Here is a 23,512-nt window from a genome sequence, read left to right on the forward strand (position 1 = left end):
TTCGAGGATGATCTGAGGGACTGACAGATGAGTCGTGTGGATATGTGGATGCCTCTGGGAAGAACATTCCAGGCAGATACAACAGTAAATGCAAAGACCTTAAAAAGGGACCATGCTTGAGGTTTTAGATTTTCTAGTAGCCACACGAAGTAACAAGAACAGGGGAAGCTAATTCTAATAATATGTTTTGTTTAACCTAGCATATCCAAAATCTTTCAATTTGTAATCAATATAAAAATTATTAATAAAATATTTTACCTTCTTTTTCTCATACTTTGAAATAGAATAATATTTTACAATTACAGCACATCACAGTTCAGATCGGCCACATTTCAGGTACTCCGTAGCCATGTGTGGCTAGTGGCTACCATATTGGATAATGCAGGCTCTGTGTTTCCTCAGTTGTCCCAGTCATAGCCTTTATAGAATAGACACACATACACATATGCTCATGCACATACATGGATACATGTTTGCAACCATGGGTTCTAACCATGGGTTACATGTTTAGTTGTATGCCTCTTCAGGTTCTTTTTTAATTGATTTACACTGTTGTGTAGCTTCTGAATCAGAGCAAAGTGACTCATATAGATATAAAAATATTCTTTTTAAAATTCTTTCCCATTATGGTTTATTACAAGATATTGTAGTTCCCAATGCTATATAGTAGGATTTTGTGGTTTATCTATTTCATTTATTTATAATAGTTTTTATCTGCTAATCCCAAATTCCTAATTTATTCCTCTCCCAACTCTCCCTTTGATAACCATAAGTTAGTTTGTTTTCTATTGTCTGTGAGCCTGTTTCTGTTTTGTAAATAAGTTCATTTGTATCTTATTTTAGATTCCACATATAAGTGCTATCATATGATATTTGTCTTTCTCTGTAAGACTTACTTTACTTACTATGATAATCTCTTTGTCCATTCACATTGTTGCAAATGGCATTATTTCACTCTTTTTATAGCTGAGTAGTATTCCATTATATATATGTACTTCATCTTCTTTATCCATTCATTTGCAGATGAATATTGAGGTTGATTTCATGTGTTCAGTTCAGTTCAGTCCAGTCGCTCAGTTGTGTCCGACTCTTTGCGACTCCATGAATTGCAGCTGGTTATTGCAAACAGTGCTGCTATGAATATTGGGGTGTATATATCTTTTCAAATTAGAGTTTTCTCCAGATACATGGCTAGAAGGGAGATTGCTGGATCTTATGGTGACTCTCCTCTTTAGGTTCTTTTAATCTGGAACAGTTGTGCCCCTACCCTTTAAACTTCTACACCTTACTATATTTGAAGAATACAGACAAGTACATTTCGTAGAATGTCCCAGATTTGGACAGGCATCCAAATTTCTACCTTGAAAGTACAGCCAGTAGGATCTGTTGATAAGTTGGAACTGAGATATGAAACAGAGAAAAGCCAAGGGTGGATCCAAAAATTTCAGTCTGGAAAACTGGAAAGATGGAATGGCATCTTCCAAGACAGGGAAACTGAAAAGCAGCAGGTTTGGAGAGAAAGACCAAGAATTCTGCTTTGATTGTCTGTTAAGTCGGGGAAACCTCTTAGGCATGGAAATGGAGATACCATCTTGGTGATTGAAAGTACTTGTGTTTAGAGTACAGGTGAGAAATCCAGTTAAAAATAAAAAATTGGGAGTCTTCAGCATGTGAATGGTTTATTTCATCTAGGAAGTATAGATAAAAAAACAAGAGGAGGTACAAGGACTGAGCCTCAGGCCACTCCAATACTCAGAGGTCATAAAGAGGAGTGGGAGACAGCAAAGGAAAAGGAAGATGGCCCGTGGGGAAAAGTTAAAGGAATATGACATCTTAGAAACCAAATGAGAAAAGTGTTCTGAGCAGCAATGAGTGACAAATGCTGAGGACTGAGGATTGAATTCAGCAGAGTGAAGGTTCCCAGTGACCCTGATGAGCAATTTCAGTGGACCTATAGGGTTGAAATCCAATTTGGAGTACATTTAAGAGAAGTTCAAAGAATGTTCAAATAGCAAGTATGACAGCTCTTTGAAGAGTTTTCGTATAAAGAGGAACAGAAACGTGAATAACCAGTGGAAGGGGCTGTATGAGGTCAAGAGAGTTGTTTAAGTTTTTTTTAATGAGAAAAGGTACAGCATACTTGTTGATGATGCAAAGGTCCCAGTTGAGATGGAAAAATTAAGAGGCAAAAGGATTGTGAGCAATCTCCTTGAATGAAGTGAGGAGGATTGGTTGAAATCTGCATAAACGGAGGGAGCATAACAGGAGGAAGCCAGAGGATATGGACACACACAGGTCAGAGGATGGATATGATGGCGAGAACTGATGTAAGTCCCCTTTTTTTGGCTGCCCTGGGTTTTTGTTGCGGCATGGTCTTTCTCCAGTTGTGGTGCGCAGGCTTCTCGTCGTTGCAACTCCTGGTCCTGGGCTCAGTAGTTGTAGCATCTGGGCTTAGTTGCAGCAGGGCATGTGGAATCTTCCCGGACCGGGGATGGAACCTGTGTCCCCTTCATTGGCAGGCAGATTCTTAACCACCAGACGACCAGGGAAGTCCTGGAAGTTCTTTTTTGACTGCTTCTATTTTCTCAGCAAAATAGGATCAACATAGAAAATCTATGATGTAGAGAAAAACTCTATGTAACAAGTAAGCAAAATTGGCATAATACTATGAAAGATGAGTGGAAAGTTTGACACGTTGGAACAGTCAAAGCAGAATGACCAAGTTCCTAGTAGACATCGCCTAAACAAGGCACAAAGACAGGAACTCACTGAGTGTGTGTTAGGGGGAACCAATTTAGTTTGAGGTGAGATTCTGTGCACCAGAGAAGCGAACGTAAGCTTGGTTTAGCACAAAGTGCAGAAGGCCTCAATGCCAGGCTGAAGAAAGTTCAGCATACATGTCTCCCCCGACCCGCCCCGGATTTGTGTATTCCATTCCACGGTGTTGCTAAGTGATGAGTTCCAGAGTTCTTGACTGTTCACTTCTGTTACTGCCAGGGATGTGACTGAAGCACCCTTGGCCTTTTCACACAATGGCAAAGACTCAGGCTTACTTTGTGCAGTTTTGGACTCAGGTTCTTCAGTATTTCATGGGGCTCTATCACCGCCTCCAGAAATGCTGGAGTGTCGTTAAGGGCTTCTGCACTAACAAGGAGGAGGAATACATCCCTCCAGCTGAGAGTATTTTTCATAAAGAAAAAATTCTGATGCTTGGCAATATTTTGACAGATAATTCTCTAGACCTTGAACAGAGAGCTCAAGCTGCCTATAGAATCGGACTGTTGGCCTTTACAGGTACTGATTTAACCAGCGGTACTAATGGAGGTATCCCACAACCTTTCTGCCTGTTCTAGCACTGCCAGTGAGTGAGTCTCCTAGCGCTCATCTTAAGAGTCCAATAATATTTCCTTTGCCTAAATTATTAGTCTTTCATCTTAGTACCACCAGATGATTACTAATTACTTTCTCCTCAAGGATCTCCCATCTGAGCTACTAGCTTCCCTAGTAGCTCAGATGGTAAAGTATCTGACTGCAATACAGGAGACCCAGGTTCGATCCCTGGGTTGGGAAGATCCCCTGGAGAAGGCAATGGCAACTCACTCCAGTATCCTTGCCTGGAAAATCCCATGGACAGAAGAGCCTGGCAGGCTATACAGTCCATGACGTCACAAATGGTCAGACACGACTGAGCAACTAACACAGAAGGATCTCATGTTTTAAAAGAATGTGTCCATCAGATGTGACTAATTAGGTACTTTCTAATTTTTATTCGTTCAAATTATATATACACGCATACACACTGAAATTGCCTATAAATTTTTTTTAATATCATAAAAAATCAAAGACTATACTGAATTGATTTGTCAACCCATTTACAGGGAAAAACTACTTGATATTTTACATTTTATCTTGCAAAAAATGCATTGTACAGGCAATAATCAGTAAGAACTTTAGGCTCTTAAAACACTGATTAATAACAGGAAAGTCAATAGGTGCACTAGTGAAAAACAGCTATTAATGTACACTTGGCTAGAAAATTAAGCGGTAAGGGTTGAAATTATATTTAAGGGCCCTTGTGGCTCAGATGTAAAGAATCTGCTTGCAATGCAGGAGACCTGGGTTCTATCTCTGGGTTGGGAAGATCTTCTAGAGAAGGGAATGGCAACCCACTTGTTTTCTTGCCTGAAGAGTCAAGAGGAGCCTGGTGTGCTACAGTCCATGGGGTACCAAAGAGTTGGACACAACTGAGCGACTAACAAACCATTTAAAGACACACTGTTCTGTCAAATCCAAACTTGCTTCACTTTTTTTTTTTTCTAATAAATGTCAGGATGTGTAAAAAAAAATTTATAGACAGCCTCAATAACACGTCTCCTAATTAGAAGCTGATGTTGGTAGATTATTTTTTAAATGGGAATATGAATTATTTTGATGCCATTTGATAGACTACTTCCACAGAATGGTGTCCATGAGAGAAAACATTTACTGTTTACAAGGATCAGTGGGTCCTAAGGTGCCAGAATGATTAAGAACCACTAGCACAGGACCAGAGAGAAGACAGAAACTCAGGAGAATGCCCATGTGCAGGATAAATCGTAACCACCAATGAGGCAGGCTCAGGTCACTACAGAGCTGTGGCACCATTGGGGGTAAGAGTTAGCTAATTATAAAGGGATCAGAATCCTTTAATTACATGTGAGGAACAACGAAAAGGGCTCAGGCCAGCTTTTCGCTAACACTTTACATCAAAGAGAAAATTCTTAAAACCATGAAACTGTGGTAGTACAAATAAAAGAAATCCAAGCCAGGTCAAAACTCCAGTGGCTAGAATCCAGATGACTGTGCCAGCCGCTCCTCTCCATCTAAACTGTCTTCATGAGTGCTGCCTTATCTATGACCTTCTCAGAGTTCAGGATTTGAACTAGGAAAATCTGGGGTTCAGGTACAGGATGGGAGTTGAGTCAAGGACAAGGTTGGCCCCAGATCTGCAAGAGGCGGGCTGAGAAACATGTTAAGGAGAACAGAACAATGGTGGGAAAAACCTCTCTTGCCAGTTAGACCCTGACCTTGCAGCTCAGCCTGTTGGTTTTTCCTTTGTTTGCTCTAATGTTCTGGTACTTCTTCACGCACTGAAGACCAAGACTCGGGAATGAAACCATGAGGGAGATCTGCAAGGTGAACATAGCCAGGCTTTATTCATCTTGCAATACTGACAGGTGCCTGATGAAGGAACCAGGGAAGATCTTTGAGCAGGCAGGGACCTCCCAGTGCTCGTCACGTAACCCCACGCTGATCAACGTACATGTTCTCAATTCCAGAGCAGCACATAGAGTTTGGGGTGGCGGGGGACAGAACTGAGTGTGAACACAGGAGCACTCATGTTACTAGCTACTAGACATATCAAATACTTCTGGAAATGCAAATGCTTTGTTTTACAGGAGGACCCACTGCTGGAAATTTTGCAGCTGAGTACATGAAAGAAGTAGCTCACTTGTTGCAAAATTACGAGATGGTACCAAAAATAAAGATCCTGCTGCTCCAGAGTGTGGCATCTTGGTGTTACTTAAACCCTGTCAACCAGAGAAGAGCCAAACATTTGCAGTTTATTCCTATCCTCATTAATCTTTTTGATGACACATCTGAGTCTCCTATGAAAAGTGAAACAAACAGCAGCCTCCTGGTTAAATTTTGGGGTTGCTATGTTCTCTCTGTCATGACATGCAATAACTTGCCTTGTATGCAGGAGCTTAAACACTACAGTTCTCTGAAATATCACTTGCAAATACTGGCCAGTGAGAACTGGTCTGGATGGCCCGAGAATTTTGCAGAGGTGCTATATTTCCTCATTGGTTTTCACAGGCGTTAATTCCTCTAAATTCAGCTACCTGATGCCACTGTCTGCACCCCACTGTATTACCCTGGAAAACTGAAATAAATAACAAGAGCTAATAACATTATTCTTCAGCATTTTCTTTTAGGTGGTTGAAAAACTGTATATTCATTTTCAACATTACTGTAATTAACCAAACTTATGAAAAGCGCCCCTGTTGAAATAACCTTATAAAAATTGTGTATAAAATGAGAATTCACTTAGCTATGTAACTGTTAGAAGCAGTGGTGTGTTTTGGGGAGGGTTATTGACGACATTTAGCTAAGACATCCAGGAATGCCAAACCCAAACCCAACTCACAGCCACAACGGATGCTACACGGGATGTAGATGGATGCTCTTGATCTATAGTGGATGCTGTCGCCCTACTCATACGCATCCTTGCGTTTCAGTGCCAGCCTTCAAGGTGCCACATCCTTGGCTGAGGCCTTGTTTGGCTTTCAGATATGATCTTACTGCACATCAGGCTCACCAGGAGTTCAGGGGAACTCTCACTTCCTGGGAGCAGTGCTCACCTCCATTGGTCCAGCTCTGGAAAGAGATGGGAGTATTATGTGTACAGACACCCAAAGAACAGCCTAAAGCTCGCCTCTTGGATTTTCACCGTCTGTATTTTGTTAGAAAATATGTAAAAGAAAACTTGCACTTCTGTACTGTCCAGCCTCATCAAAAAAAAATTTTTGCTACAAAAAAAATTTATTAAAAAGCGCTTAAAGGATTTGTAGCTTTTTGTCTCTAACTACCCTAATATCTGCCTCTAGCTAAAATTGGAGCCCTCAAGAGATTAAACTGAATACTTTCATCTTTCAGACACGCCTTGACTAAACCTCGTGTCATGCTTTCACCTTTCACTGAGGGGCCTGGAGAAAGTGTAGGTCAGTGATCTTTATTTATTACAGGAATGTTGTTCAATTCAGTCAGTTCAGTTCAGTTCAGTCGCTCAGTTGTGTCCAACTCTTTGCGACCCCATGAATCGCAGCACGCCAGGCCTCCCTGTCCATCACCAACTCCCGGAGTTCACTCAGACTCACATCCATCGAGTCAGTGATGCCATCCAGCCATCTCATCCTCTGTTGTCCCCTTCTCCTCCTGCCCCCAATCCCTCCCAGCATCAGAGTCTTTTCCAATGAGTCAACTCTTTGCATGAGGTGGCCAAAGTACTGGAGTTTCAGCTTCAGCATCATTCCTTCCAAAGAAACCCCAGGGCTGATCTCCTTCAGAATGGACTGGTTGGATCTCCTTGCAGTCCAAGGGACTCTCAAGAGTCTTCTCCAACACCACAGTTCAAAAGCATCAATTCATTGGCGCTCAGCCTTCTTCACAGTCCAACTCTCACATCCATACATGACCACAGGAAAAACCATAGCCTTGACTAGATGGACCTTAGTCGGCAAAGTAATGTCTCTGCTTTTGAATATGCTATCTAGGTTGGTCATAACTTTTCTTCCCAGGAGTAAGCGTCTTTTAATTTCATGGCTGCAATCACCACCTGCAGTGATTTTGGAGCCCCCCAAAAATAAAGTCTGACACTGTTTCCACTGTTTCCCCATCTATTTCCCATGAAGTGATGGGACCAGATGCCATGATCTTCGTTTTCTGAATGTTGAGCTTTAGGCCAACTTTTTCTCTCCTCTTTCATCAAGAGGCTTTTTAGTTCCTCTTCACTTTCTGCCGTAAGGGTGGTATCATCTGCATATCTGAGGTTATTGATATTTCTCCCGGCAATCTTGATTCCAGCTTGTGTTTCTTCCAGTCCAGTGTTTCTCATGTACTCTGCATATGTTAGGGACGCTATTCACATCGTGTGGATTCATGAGCTTCCCTCAGGAAATTTGTCTCAAAACTTAAAACAGGAAAAGCTGTGTTCTGCTGCTAAGCCACTGTACCTTTTCATCCTTTGTGGACTTTGTGAATTGTGTAACTGTTTCTCAAACTAGACCTCAGTTTATAGATTAAGGTTGGAAATCAGAAGCCCCATTTAGAAACTGCATCACAGAAATCACATTTTCCAAATGCTTTTGTAATTCAGAGTTAAATAATGCTGGGTCTCTGATGAAAAAACAGGTTCAGATTTGGGCTTTGAGGAATCTTTATGCTAAACTGTGATTTTACGCTGGCTTACCAAAATTGTAATAAATGGTTGTTTCCCTTTGTTGTCCCTTGTAAGGATTCTCTCAGAAGCAAATGCTAGATAGCAATTTGAGCACAAGGGCTTTATTTGCTAATCTTCATAAAGGACTTATGCTTTCATTTCCCTCAGGTAAGAGTACCTAAGAGTATAATGGCCAGATCATATAGAATGTATATGATTAATTTTTAAGGAACTGTTGCACAGTGCAACAGCACCTGTGGCATTTAATATTGTCTCCAGCACTGCCAGGGTCCCAATTGTTTCATATCCTTAACTCTCGGTACTGTGAAGTTTTTTTTACACTTGAGCCATTCTGATGCACACATGAGTTTCTCACTGCAGTTTCACTGGCACATCCCTGGTGACTAACAACGCCATCTTGCCCCTTGCTTGCTTGCCATCTGTACATATGCTCTCCAAGGGTCCAAACTTTCCTCCATTTAAAGCAAAAGTGGTCTATCTACTTAATGAGTTTTAAGTTCTTTATAGACAGAAATCCTTTGTTGGGTATGTTTTACAAGTATTTTCTCCCAGTCTGTGGCTTGTCTTTGCATTGTCTTTTAAAGAGAAATTTTTGATTTTTATGCAGTCCAATTTATGGTATAATTAGTAATGTGTCCTTTTGGAGAAATCTTTACCAAATCTGAGATCACTAAAATTTCCTATTTTCTTCTAGATTAACAGTTTTAGCCCTGACATTAAATTTTAAAATCCTCAGTTCTCTCTGCTTTTGCTCCCTGCTACCAAATCCTAGCAATCCATTTTTGACATTTTCCAGAAATATTTTCTATTTGCCAAGTCATCCTATTCTATTTAGGTTTCCTCTTTACCACTCATTCTAAAATCCTGAGTCCCCTCTCCCTCTAATCAAGAATATCCTTAATTTTAAAAAAAAAATATTTTTATTGTGGTAAAAAACAATGTAAAATTTATCTATTCTTCCTCAATTCTTTGGGCTAATACACCAAATCTAAAATATACAGAGCTGCACTAATACAGCACCCACTGACCTCACATGGCTCTTTAAAATATAAATTAAAATTAAATAAACTGTTAGTTCCTCATTCATTCAGCCACATTTGGTACTCAAGGCTACCTGGGTATTACACTGGACAACTCAGTTCCAGCATCCCAGAAAACTTTACTGGACAATGTTGCTATAGCTTAATAAGTTTCCATTACTTAAAATTTTTAGTCCTCACAAACACGGGGGTGGACTTCACCTCAATATTAGAGATAAGAAAATTGAAGTTCTAGAAGAATAACATGCCTCAAGTAATCCTTAAAAGCTTGATATTGCTCCTTATTGTCAATTTACACAAAGTTGCTTGTATGCTATCCACAGAACTTAATCCCAATGCTGTATACTTCTCAATTTCCCTTTTGTACTTTTCTTCCTACAAAACATCCTTCATTTCACCCTCTTACTTCAATATACACTTTGTCTACACCAGTATGTGAAATGTGTGAACAGAAAGTTTCAGAACCCTGTTATTCCTGCATTTCTTTATCTGCTCCACCCTCTGCTTTTCTAGGCCACCAGCACCCCCCAGCATTTTACCCAGCCAAGAAGAGCAGGATCCTACCAGCCTGCTGAGCCTTCCCGTGGCTAATCATTCACCTGGGGAGTTTTGGGACCTTTAGATGTTCACACTTCTACTTGGTCCTATTACCGGGCCTTGGGGTCTGGAAATCAAATATCCCTCCAGTGAGCTTGAGATGCAACCAGGTTTAAGAGGGAAAACCTCAGCTATCTCAGTCTAAAGAGGGAGAAGTCATTTTCCCTTGTTTTCTTCCAAGCTAGTTAGCAGAACAGAAAGGAAACAAAACAAAAAGCACAGAAATAGACAAATTTTCTACACAGACTCTTTATATTTCATTCTTCCAAGATACACACAGAACTCAACAGAATGAAGTTTATTTATCATATACACAAGTCATGTCTGACAACTGAGAAAATGCTATTTACACAAAACACCATAGATTAAAAATACATAGTATTTGTATTTTAATACAATAATAGGGCTCCAGGATACAAACAAGAAAGTTTGATAACAAATTTTCATTATAAAGTTATTTGCACTGCTACAAAGAACTACAGTGGAGGTAAACTTCGGCAGTTACTGAATTTCATGTACTCGGTTTTACATCTGTAGAGGAAGAGACGACTTCTTCAGCACATGTGCCACCAATTTCTGAGTCTTCTACTTCACTCAGAATCCTCAGCAGTTGCCTGTTCAGGATCAAATTCCTGACTATACGGTGATTCAAGGTTGTCCAGAGGTTCATGACTCAGCCTCTTTTAAAGAATAAACCAATAATTTCTTTTAAAAACTTTGCAATCAATTATTACTATGCTGATATAAGGAACCCTCACTGTTGTAATGAGGTTTCATTTCATAATGTCTCTCCTAAATTCACTTACAAGCAGTGTTATATCAAAGTGCTAACCATATTAGATCCTATTTCTGCAAAGTCAGTGTTTACAAATTTGCTTATTTTTAAGTAGAGATGCTTTCAGAATACAATCCAAACCAGTACTTCTCAAACTACAGTAAAGGACCAGGTTTCCCATCTGCTTTGGACCAATACTCGTGCAGCAGTTAAGAGAGCTACGACAGTGCTTCCAAACGAAAACTTTATTCTGTCATGGTGCTAAAATGTAAGGCAGAAATTCAGTACAAGAAAAGTTTTGATTTGAAAAACTTCCTAACCACAAGATGATTTTTTGCAGACATGAATAAATTTAAAACCTAGTTTGTAAGACAGGTAAAGTTAATAGTCATCAGGTTAATACTTATAAACACATTGCTAACTGCTAAGTCACTTCAGTCGTGTCCAACTCTGTGTGACCCCATAGACGGCAGCCCACCAGGCTCCCCCGTCCCTGGGATTCTCCAGGCAAGAACTCTGGAGTGGGTTGCCATTTCCTTCTCCTATAAACACATTAGTTACTTCCAAATTTTAAAAAAAGTCAGATAAGATGGCCAAAGCTATTCAGTACACCAGTTATTAATACCAGTTTTGGAAGTGCCCATCATGTTTCATTGGCATTATAGTTAAAAACTGTGTATGTCTGTGTGAATATATATGTATGTATAACTGATTCACTCTGCTGTACACCCGAAACTAACAGAACACTGTAAATCAACCATACTCCAATAAAATTTTTTTAAAAAGCCTGTCTGAAAATTTGACACCTGTGAAATATAATAAATTCCCTATATTTTTCAGATATAATTCCTTTTTATATTTCTACAAGAAAACAGGTATTCTTTTGTTTCGTAATAATAGCATCTAACAGTTATTGGGTTCTCACTATATACAGGCAGTTCTCTCAATTTTCTATTATAATTCACTATTCTCATAGGAAGCCTAGAAAGTAAGCACTATTACTCCCATTTTATAGATGAGGAAAATGGAGCCCTGACAGGATGAACAACCTGCTTAACTCTAACTTAATGGTGCCAGGCAGGGGGCTAGGACTCAAACCGGGAGATCTGATCCTAGAGCCCAAACACTTTCTGATCACACTACCTGGACTTGATAGGAAAACAGACGGCTCTGAGTCAGGAGAAGGTTAAGACACCCACCTGTATCATCTCTGCCATATACTGAACGTGTTCTGCTACTTCTGCCAGTTCCTTATTCTCCTCCTTCAGGCGGGCAATTTCATTGTCCTTTTGTTCAATCTCTTTATGAAGCTATGTGACATAAATCAAAATAGTTCAGTATCTCACAGATTTCAACTATCTTTATTGCAAAGATAAACCAAATTATATGCCTCCAAATATACAACTGACAGACACATTTAGGGCAAAGTTCCTAACAAAGGTGCTGTCCTTGGACCTCAACACAATAGGCTTCTTTTTGTGTAACAGTTCTGCCTAATTCCACTTTTATTAGGCCAACATTACATCTGGTTTATATTGCTCTAGTAAAATATCTTAGAAGAAAAATTATCCCAGAATGTTTAAAAATGTCACAAATTATATCTAGTACATACTTTCTCATTTTCCTTAAGTGCCTCATAGAGAGCCTTCCTCCGTTTTTCCGCCACTTCTTTCCAATAGTGAGGGGATGGATTTTCTGAAATAAATGAATGGTTTACAGTGTAACTCTGGAAATCATTACTGTTTATATATACTGCTGTAAAAACCCAGTAACTTTTTGTCTACTAAAAAAAAATTTACAGTCTCTCAGTACTTAGTAATACCATTTGTAAAAAAGATTAAAGTTAGAAAGCCAAATCAGTTGTTTCTCTTATTTTTCCTGACGTTTTGAAGATTTTCAATGTTTCAAAACAATTCCAACACAAGTACAATACACATATAACTTTCCCGTAGACTGGTAAAGGTTGTTTGCTGCATTTGCTATGTGTCGTCCCATTTTTTTTAACAGTGACATTTGTGAAAAGTCCAGATCAGTTATTTTTACATTGCCCTTAAATTTAGATTTGTCCATTTTGATTATTAGGTTCAAGCTATACATGTTGGCAAGGACACTGTGTAAATACCTTGTATCCTTCCCAGTGTACCACTGAAGAAGAACACATGAATCTGTCACAATCCTAGATATTATATTCAATCGTTTAAGATGATTTCTCCCTTGTACATTTTTTTCCTTCAGTAACAAGTAAATGATCTATGGAGTAAATTTTTCAGTCTGTGGTGTTAATATCCAGTTCCCTAACAACCTTTCATCCAGTTTTAGCTCCACTAATATTTCTTAAATCTATTGTTTCTATGGTGGATGAAAAAGTAGTGATTTTCCATTTATGTAGTTCCTTCTATATTCAGTAGTTGGTGTTATTCGGTCAAAGAACATCCCCTACCTCAATTCAGAAGAAAATTACCAGAAGGGATTCATGTACTCTTTTCTAATTCAGTGTATTGTAATCCATTCTTGTCATCATTCAAACTTTCCCTAACTTAGCCAAGGGGATCCCTTCCTTAAAGCAGTCTCCTTATCTGTGTAACCTCTGCATCAGTTGTTGATTTTCTAACACAAGAGATTTCTTGTGTTTTCTAACACAAGAGATTACAAACTCACTCTATAGTGAGCTTGCCCCAGTGCTGGAAGCAGCCATTTCCTTAGGGAGCTTTAGCGGAGAATACTGTTTACAAACCAAGAACTGGATGTGATTGTGCTTCTTGTTATTTAGGTGCCATTGTTTCTGGGCTCTTTCACTGGCAGAGGTAGTTTTAAAAAAAAAAATCAGTTCACACCAACACTCCCAATTCCAGTTCCACAACAGAGTTCTTCCTTTCTTTCCCCATTACATATTGTATCTCCCTTCACTATACCATGAACCCAACCATGTCAACATATTACCCATTTGCTCAATCCTAAAATATACTCAAATTTCCCCCATAACTGCTACTATAGCAATACCACTAACAGCAAAAATTAAATTCAAGATGTCTTTGTAGTTCTTTTAGTCCTCACAGTATATCCCACTGAGGGTGTATAGTCAAGAGTTCTGTGTTCAAGTTATATGGATTAATTTTTTTCTATGTGGTTCAGTTCAGTCGCTCAGTTGTGTCCAACTCTTTGCGACCCCATGAATCGCAGCACGCCAGGCCTCCCTGTCCATCACCAACTCCCGGAGTTTACTCAAACTCATGCCCATTGAGTCGGTGATGCCATCCAGCCATCTCATCCTCTGTCCTCCCCTTCTCCTCCTGCCCCCAATCCCTCCCAGCATCAGAGTCTTTTCCAATGAGTCAACTCTTTGCATGAGGTGGCCAAAGTACTGGAGTTTCAGCTTTAGCATCATTCCTTCCAAAGAAATCCCAGGGTTGATCTCCTTCAGAATGGACTGGCTGGATCTCCTTGCAGTCCAAGGGACTCTCAAGAGTCTTCTCCAACACCACAGTTCAAAAGCATCATTTCATTGGCGCTCAGCCTTCTTCACAGTCTAACTCTCACATCTATACATGACCACAGGAAAAACCATAGCCTAGACTAGACAGACCTTAGTCGGCAAAGTAATGTCTCTGCTTTTGAATATGCTATCTAGGTTGGTCATAACTTTTCTTCCAAGGAGTGAGCATCTTTTAATTTCATGGCTGCAGTCACCATCTGCAGTGATTTTGGAGCCCCAAAAAATAAAGTCTGACACTGTTTCCACTGTTTCTCCATCTATTTCCCATGGAGTGATGGGACCGGATGCCATGATTTTCATTTTCTGAATGTTGAGCTTTAGGCCAACTTTTTCACTCTCCTCTTTTACTCTCATTATGATAGCAATATGACATATAGTTGAGTTGTTTATTTCCATATTCAACTTTAGTTATTACTTCCTATCAATCTTCATTAATTTTAGCCAAATCAGATGAATGTCACAAATCCTGTTGCTTATATTATTACTAGAACTTCTTATTTGTATGCAATCAACCTTTCTTAATTTTGCCTAAAAAACTCACTATCTATTTATTTTTTCTCCCACTGTCATGCAGGCAACTCAAAATGAGCCCAAATATCACTTCAATCTTGGGTAAGACCATTAACTTCTCCAGGTGTCAAATTTTGTCCTCAGTAATAATATCCAATGACTCATTATTAGAATAGAAGTAATCACCTTCCATAATACTTATACAACATCACTAGCTTCCTTTTCTGAATTCCACTGCCATTCCATTAAAACCAGTAATTATCACAGGCACATGCTTCTCACTCATCTTCACTCGTCTTATTGTTCCTATTGTTCCTTTAGAGCATTGTGGAGAGGAGCTTGAAGAAAAGACACTCCTCTCCACAAATTCATTCTCTAGACACTTTTCTTCTGAAGAGACTATTTCGAAGTCTTACATGCCCCATATCAAAGCTGCCATACTATTCACTATCCTTTCCTTTAATATTTCACCTATATGTGGATCTTACCAAACCATAGTACCTGTCCAAATTTACATTTTATATATTTCCAACCATAAATTTTAAATTATCAAAAACATTAAAGCAAAATATTTTAACAGATTAAAAAGCTGTAGGTAGAATTCATAACAACAAATAATACTTACCCTTATTATAATGTAAGTTTTTAAGATAAAAGCTGCATATATACATAGTTTTTTGTACCTGTGATCATAAGATCAAATGCTTCTTGGCTGACTCCTCCAAGAGTTTTACTTTTACTACGTTCTTGGTCAGTAACAACTCCAGAGCTGGAAGTCTTAGATATTAACTGGTCATTCCAATGTTTCTGTTTGGACAAGCCTTTAACCAACTATAATGAAAATATGTACATCAGTCATTTTGTTTAATAAACAAGAAAGCTGAATAGCTTTCTCTTTTGAATTAAAACTAAAGCTTTCATTTTTTTGGATATCTTTGGCTCTTCTAAAAAATTATAGATTCAAAACTCTACAAAAATGTATCATCATATTTTAGGAATTTTATTTACAGCAATTATTTTAGATTAGACTTGGGTCTAAGGCTTAGCCAAATTCATTTGCATCACTTAAATAATTCAGTACCACAGGAAGGCATGATTTTCAACCCATACAAGTCTAGAAACCCTCATCCATGATTTCATTATTTACATACAGGGGTAAATGAGTGAATCTAACATTTTATTCTTAAAAAGGAGAAAGAAATCAAACATTATGCCTATAGGTTGACTCATAATTTATTATCCCAGTTCTACTACAGATATTCATACCAACTTTCAACTTCCTAAACTGAAATTAAAACAAAAACCACTTCTGTGGGGAATATATAATTGTTATCCCTAAATTATTTCCCAATTTCAATGATTTAGGTATTTCTGACCAAGTAAGTCTTTGAAATGTTTTTAATGTAAGTGCAGTATCATCTGTACCCCATTCTAGCTCAACAATACACACCTCATTTTCTCTTCCAACTAGAGATCCAGCCGTAGAAGGCTGAATCATCTTCAGAGTTCTTCTTGGAACAGGACTACACTGAAAGTCAACATAAAAATTATCTGGTTACTAAGTTACTATATGGACTGCTACTATCTCAATCTTACTATAATTTACAAAAAAGAAAACAACCCAAAGGACACTGATGTTTGATATGGTATAAAATTTTATAAAATTACACATAGTTTGATCAACTAACAAATTTATTATTTCCCTAAAATTCTAATAAAGTTTGAAGAAATTCTAAAAATAAATCATATTACTCAGACTTGACACAAACGAGTCATTCTTCTCCCATTTCAATATATGTTCTTGCTACAGTCATAGTCATTTGTTTAGTTAAAACAAAAATACAACATTTTTAAGTTCTAATACTTCATATATGATGAAATTCCAGAACACCAGAAATATCTGTATTCCGTCTTATAAAGGAAAGATCTTCCACACAGAAACTAAAAATGTACCAAATATCATTACATTTATGGCAGAAACCCACAAAAGGGGTAAATTGGAGGAAAGGGTCAATTATTTACATTGCAAAATATTTCTCTCCCCTAATCAAAAGGATTCCTCTCAGGCTTTCTCTAAATTGCGAATATCCCCTAACATATTTATAATGAATTCACCAGAAGAATATAATTTTAATAACATTACACATGTAAAGACCTGCTTCTCCCTCTCAACCTTTACCTGAGTGTAGAAGCAGTTTGCTTCAAGACCATTCATCAGCAGACAGCAAAAATGTCAGTGTCTGAGGCATACTAGAACTCCAAAATGCCCAAGCTATTGTTTCGGCAAAAAAATTGCCTTCCTTGTAATATGTAAATACCTTCCTGTATATTTCCTGATCTAAAAGATCTCTCCACTATATTTGCAAAAAATCATTAGTTCTACTGCCACCATGGGATAGCAAACAATAGTGAATACTCAAACAAAGTTAGTAAGAACATGACACCAAAGCAGCGTGAGAAAGTTACCGCTGCCACACTGCACTTCACAGGACCAGAGCTCACCTTTCCCACGGTAAAGTTTCTACTGCTGATTATTATCTCACTATTGAACTGAAGAACAAACGCTGGCTACTGTGAGAACAAATATTACACCAACATTTCAGATACAGTTTAGATTAGTCAACAGTCTCCAGACAAACAGAAGAAAATATAACTTTGAAACCTTTTAATAGGAAATGTTAATTTATTTAAACGCTTGCTACTAAGATAAATGACTGAAATACTGAATGACCATTTCTAAGATTTAACTTTCACAACTGTAAGCTTTATAGCCCACACAAATGTAATATTGCTATTATCATTTTATTCATACAGATCTTGCATTAGAATAAGCTCTTTACAGCCAGAAAGGTTCTCATATATTAATGAGTCTTAATCTTTTTAGAAAACAATTTTATATTCTGCAAACCCCCTCAGAAAACAGTAACAACAAAACAAGCACACACATAGCATTTTGTGTATGACTGGCAAGGAATCCACAAACTCCTAAAATATACTCTTACAGACTAGCTTCAGTCCAACTCGCTCATTTCACAGATGAGTAAACTGAGGCGGAGATGGTGAATAACTCACCACCCAACATCACAGTTTTGGAGGCAGAACCAAACAGAACCCAGGTCCTTTTATATCCCAGATAGTTGTACTATAGCTACTAAATATTCAACTTCTCTTTAAATGTTAGACTCTGTTGGAAAACTGAACTGAACTGAAATACTGATAATTGCTGAAAATGGGGGAAGTAAATTGAGATTAAATTACTATTTTTTAATATTTTTCCTAATAAGAAGTTTAAACACACACATACAAAGCACAACTGGGAGATGTTATTACCCTTTATGGAAGATGATGGAATCAAATTCACATATTATGGTACAAACTATTATTCAAGAAAAATAATGTAAGGAAGATATGAAGGCAAGTTAATAATGCAAAATGTCTCTGTGATCAAAGATCTAATTTGAATATACACACAAAGGATTTTAATAAAATCATCTCGTGAAATGTAATAAGAGTAAAAACAAAGGAATAAAAAGTCTTGTATATAGAAAACCCAAAGGAATTTACTAAAAAAAACTATTACAACTAATAAACAAGTTCAGCAAGGTTGAAAGAAACAAGATCAAGATACAAAAGTCAATTGCATCAACAAAAATTTAATTAAGGAAATGATTCCAGTTACAATAGTATTAAAAAGAGCAAAATACTTAGACCTAAATAAATGGAAAAACATCCTATGTACTTGGATCACAAAACTTAATATTCAACCATAATTCATTTTTAAATAGTCCTCTATTGTTACTTGCCCTCAGACTCAAAATTTAGTTAAGTCAAGGTTCATAGAAATTATAGCCAAGTTACATTTGACAGAATTATGTCAAAAAACATCTACCTACCTGCTTTCTACAACAGCTGAAAGTGATTGCATCACATACCTTTACATTCTCTTGGAGTCCTTCTTGTTTCTGCTTCATGTTGTGACTCATTACACACCTGATGAAGAACAGAAGACTAGCAATTCAAAAACAATAATCTGCATCAGAAAGTGAAATTCAGTTTTTTGTTCAAACTACAATCGTAAAAATAAAAATTAAAAAATCAAAACGATAAAAAAGATGGAATCTTTTCTTACTGTACGCAAACAGCCCTGTCAATGACAAGTAACTAAAGCTAATGACTCTTAATATCCCTACTTTATACATACCCACACACACAAAGTAATTCTGACTGGTAAAATTCTGTTACAGATGAGAAAATATGTATTCTAAGCAAATTTACAAAATATGATGGTGTTCTGGATTAAATGCAGGTCTCCTAAAGATCTGAAAAATGGTCAGTAGGAAAAGTTAAACACAGACATTCAGGTATGATCAGGTCAAGAACAGCATCCTAACTTTGCTGTTTCCAAGGCAGATTTAAGCTATAACAAACTTGGCTCTGGTAACAAGCAATAACTTAATACTTAGTTTCTAATCAAATAAGATTATGCATTTCCATGTGTAGGGAATGTTTAACCACCATTAACTGAGGTACTGATGGATGCAAAGAAGAGGGAGGAGACAAAGGGCTCTGCAATCTTATTAACCAGAACACTGGGCTCCACTCACTCCAAACCCAAATGTGAACTCCTCAGCCATCTCTCTTCTCTCATCTGTCTCTCATACAGATCTCACTGATTTCTGTAGCTATGCCTTTCTTTACTCTAAACTTTGACTATGACCCATCCCATGTGAATACATTTTATGCTGTGCACCAGCACACACAAATGCAATCAAAAAAGCTTAGGAAAGAAAGTCTAATGCTGTGACGCATCCTATTTTCTAGTCTGTTTAATGTTAATCAAATGCTGGTCGGGCTGAGCCAGGACAGTGGTGTTCAAACTGCCGGTCACAGCCTGGGATTCCAAAATCACTTAGTGGGTGTTTAAAACATCAAAGTGTATGACATAGGAGGAATAAATACTGCTTCCTGAAGGTTGTAATTTAGCCGAGGAATGCGACCTAAATTGCGATGTAAAAAATGTGATTTAGTACATGTCATGACTTAAAGAGTTGAAAGCCACGGGTCAAACCTAACTCTTCACTTGCTTGAACTCTTCACTAACTCTTCACTTGAGTGTAATGATACACTCCCCCCGACATCCTTACTTTTTATTATCTAGTTATTTTAGATTGAAAACCCTGGCATATGACTGAGTCCAAGGAAATATTGATGAACTGATGAAACCAAGTGTCACCACGTTCATTTTTTCTTTAAATGAGCAGGACCAGGATTCAGGGATCTTCTCCCATGAGCCTAGTTAGCGGACCATCATGGAGGCTCAGTGGTAAAGAAACAGTCTGTCAATGCAGGAGACGCGGGTTCGATCCCTGGGTTGGGAAGATCCCCTTGGAGAAGGAAATGGCAACGCACTCCAGTATTCTTGCCTGGGAGATCCCATGGACAGAGGAGCCTGGCAGGCTACAGTCGCGGAGTCGGACTTAGCGACTAGACAACAACAATGGATTTCCACCAGTTCAAGAGGACGGAACATGTTCCTCTTAACCAGGTACACCCACACTGATGCCCTCACACCAACCAGCTGCACAGAAACCGCCCCGAGACCCCGCCAATTTGTCCTCGGGACAGAGACCCAGAAGCCAAAGAGGAGACAGAAAGTTCAGCGCGCCGAGGCCCTCCAACCCATGGGCGTGCCTGGGGACGGCGCCCGCCAGCCAATAGCGAGCGCGGACGGGAAAGCGCGCCAAAACTGACCTAACTAATGGGACGGGGTCCAGTCTCACCTCCCCCTGCCCCCACCCCCATCCCGCGACCGTTCAATTGCCTCTTCACCCCGACCCCGACAGTGGCCAAGCAGTCAACAGAGGAGTACGCGACTTCTGGCTAGCGGCAGCCCAAAAAGGCCTCATCTAGCAACCCCTACGGACCCCCTCCATCCACCCCTCTCACACTTACCGGATGGAAGCGTGCAGTCCTCGTAGCGAACTCAGGAAGTTGTGGCCGGTGCTTCTCGCGCGGGGTTCACAGCCAACCCACGTTTGGGCCAGCAGCCGCTGCAGTGCGGGCGCGCGCAGCTGTGAAAACGCTGAAACTCTTCCCGCCGGCCCTGGACGATCACGTAACCGCCGGACGCTAGGCGTAGGGCGGAGCTATCGGAATCCGACGAATCGCCTCTCGCCCCTGCCCGTTTCGGCTCCGCCCCTTCCTGCGCCTGCGTGGTGGGCGGGGTGTGCAGTTGGGCCCGGCTGGGTTCTAGGTCCCGGCTTATGTTCTGCAGTCCCGACTTCCATTCAAAGTGAATGATTTTTTTTTTTTTTCCCGCCCCCGCTAGATGTAAACACCGAAAGAAGAAGTATTGTATGTGTAGTACGTCTTAATTTTTCTAAAAATCCTTGTTCCGCGGCCCCCTTATTGTATTAAGAGCTTTTCTATTTTGCCTTATTTATGTTGACTAAATTGTGGTTCCCTGTGGCTCAGTTGGTAAAGAATCCACCCGCAATGCGGGAGAACTAAGTTCGATCCCTGGGTTGGGAAGATCCCCTGGAGAATGGAAAGGCAAAGAGTCGGACAAGACTGAGCCACTTTCACTTCACTTCACTTCACTTCACTTCGGTAGTACTAGAAGGCCTAATCCTGCCACAGACCCATTGATTGAGCGCCTGGAGGTACCAGTACTGTTCTAGGCGCTGCCATTGCAGTCTGAAAGAGCAGGAAAACCTTGTTTTTGTTGTTTAGTTGCTCAATTGTGTCTGAATCTTTACAACCCCATGGACTGTAGGGCCCCATGCTCCTCTGTCCTTGAGTTTTTGTAGGCAAGAATACTGGAGTAGGTTGCCATTTCCTCCTCCAGGGGATCTTTCTGACCCAGGAATCGAACTCCAGTCTCCTGCGTTGTAGGCGGCTTCTTTACCCCTGAGCCACCGCGAAGCCCGAATATTAATTACTTGTAGCTTTTTAAATTATTATTATTGCTTTTAGTCATTTTACAAATTTCTCAACTTTCTTTGTGGGCATAGTACACTTCGGTTAACCAGTCTTGTTAAATCTTTTGTTTTTACCTGCCATAGCTGTCAATGTTAATACAAGTCTGTTTCCCCGCTTCGTAACTTTTCATGGAATTATAATTCTCAGAAGGAAGGAAATAGCTGGTAATTACGGACAGCACCACCTTTCTGAAAGCAATGCTTTCTCAACTGCAGACACCCTGTAGACACTGCGCGCCCATCTCCTGCCACCTGCCACATTGTATTTCTTTTTTACAGAGCTCAAAATGTACAAAGCATCATCATATGATTCTAGTTATCTTTGGGGTGAAATGTAACATAAAATCTAAATTCTAAATAAAGAAACAATCCATTCTTTGGAAAACTATCAATAATGACCGAGTTTCCAGAGTAAGAATTCTGATGACCACTGTGTAATTTGACTTTGAAACACCTGTCAGTCAAAACAGTAAATCTGACTTCTAGTTTCTTCATTCAGCCACGATTAAAACAGCATCACTGATGAAAAGAGCCCAAATAATAAGTATATATTTTAAAATATATAAAAAATTATATTCAGGTAGTCTGTAACATGTATAAAGCAAAATACATAATGTTACTTCTTTCCAGAACTAAAAAGCTGGGAAAGAAAAATGTCTTCCATATGAAAATGATGAGAGGTAGAATTGAGAGGTTACCGTAGTTGAAAATTTACAGAAGCAATAAAAGAATTGATTTCCTAAGCATCTTATGAAGCCCACCTCCCCAAATGTTATCTGTAGCTGTTAAGAGGATTGGTTAGTTTGAGGATGGTGTGAAGAAAGTTTTGCTTTATACATTTTAGTGTTGCTTGACTTCTTTTTAATTCAAAGGAGATGATGCGTCCTTTAGCAAAAATTGTGAAGCCCCCAGTCTGAAAAAACGGTATCACCAGCTTAGGTTAGATCCCTCCTGCTTTGCCTGCTAAATGATCAACTAATTAACATGACAGATTAATTCAGATCTCTACCAGTGTTATTCAGTTGGGTGGCCACTAGCCACGTGATGGCTATTGAACACCTGAAATGTACCATAATGTAAAACACACCAGATTTCAAAGATTTAATGTGAAAAGAATGTAAAATACTTCCATAATTTTTTTGTATTGAAATAATATTGAATAATAATATTGAAATAATACTTTGGATATATGGGGTTGAGTACAAATATTGTTAAAAATAATTTCACTTTTTGTTTTTTTAATATGGCTACCAGAAAGATTGTAATTACATAAGTGGTTCGCATTTTGTTTCCATGGGACCTGACTGTCATAATGTACATGATCCTACTAAATCCTCTTAGTTGCCCAGTAAAGCAGTTGTTTCCTACTTCCTTTTTTACAAAACTGAGAAGCTAAATCACAAGTCCAAGATCTCACACAACTAGGCTGTGGTAGGTTGAGACCTCAGATCTTCAGACTCTTAAGTCCACACCTGGAAAGAAAGAGGTTCTAAAAATACTCCTTTCTCAAGAGACAGAGGATCCTCAGAGTACTAGGGAATGTCTCCAAAACTTATGGTTTCACATTGTTTTTGAAGAACCATTTATAAGAAAATAATTTTGAAGATATTTGGAAAAAACTTATAAGTTGTTAATCATTTAATTAGAATTTTTCTCTTGGCATCCAAATATACTATCATATCTGTAGTAAGAAACCATGGGATTGATTGACTCATATATCATTCTTTAATTTATTGCAGGCACCACTGTACAACTTTTGAAAAATTGTGGGTATTTTTATATAATCTTTCTATTAGCCACTTGTAGCTTACCACAGACCCCACTGCTGGGCGTTGTAGGTCTGTGTCTTCTTGTCTTGCTCAATAACATTCATAATCAGGTTGTGAAAGAGGAAAGAAACACTATTGTATGATAATAAATAAAGCAAAATCATTTAGTGTGATATAAAGAATGATGCTAAATTAAAATGTTAGTGTAAGGCAGGAACTCCCTGGTGATTCAGTGGAAAGGATTCCACACTTTCACTCTCAAGGGCCTGGGTTTGATCCCTGGTCAGGGAACGAAGATCCCACAAGTCGTACAGTATAACTAAAAAGAGCTTTTAATAAATTAAAA

The 23,512-nt window shown here is 38.8% G+C and overlaps 2 protein-coding genes across 2 annotated transcripts; one reads left to right on the forward strand and one right to left on the reverse strand.

The window, feature by feature from the left end:
- The first annotated feature begins 3,032 nt into the window (after positions 1-3,032).
- On the forward strand, positions 3,033-5,866 carry ARMH2 (armadillo like helical domain containing 2). The gene is made up of 2 exons (XM_068994195.1): positions 3,033-3,294; positions 5,439-5,866. The coding sequence occupies exons 1-2, from the start codon at positions 3,033-3,035 to the stop codon at positions 5,864-5,866; spliced, it is 690 nt and encodes a 229-aa protein (XP_068850296.1).
- A 4,116-nt stretch (positions 5,867-9,982) lies between these two features.
- GMNN (geminin DNA replication inhibitor) lies at positions 9,983-20,489 on the reverse strand. Its single transcript, XM_068960893.1, has 7 exons — positions 20,370-20,489; positions 18,350-18,407; positions 15,868-15,945; positions 15,101-15,248; positions 12,027-12,109; positions 11,614-11,724; positions 9,983-10,319 (listed from the first exon to the last, which is right to left on the reverse strand). Exons 2-7 carry the CDS (start codon positions 18,398-18,400, stop codon positions 10,230-10,232), a joined length of 561 nt encoding a protein of 186 aa, XP_068816994.1. The 5' UTR covers positions 18,401-18,407; positions 20,370-20,489; the 3' UTR covers positions 9,983-10,229.
- Positions 20,490-23,512: the final 3,023 nt, after the last annotated feature.

The sequence above is a fragment of the Capricornis sumatraensis genome, chromosome 22 (genome assembly GCF_032405125.1).
Source record: "Capricornis sumatraensis isolate serow.1 chromosome 22, serow.2, whole genome shotgun sequence".
Classification (NCBI taxonomy): Eukaryota; Metazoa; Chordata; class Mammalia; order Artiodactyla; family Bovidae; genus Capricornis; species Capricornis sumatraensis.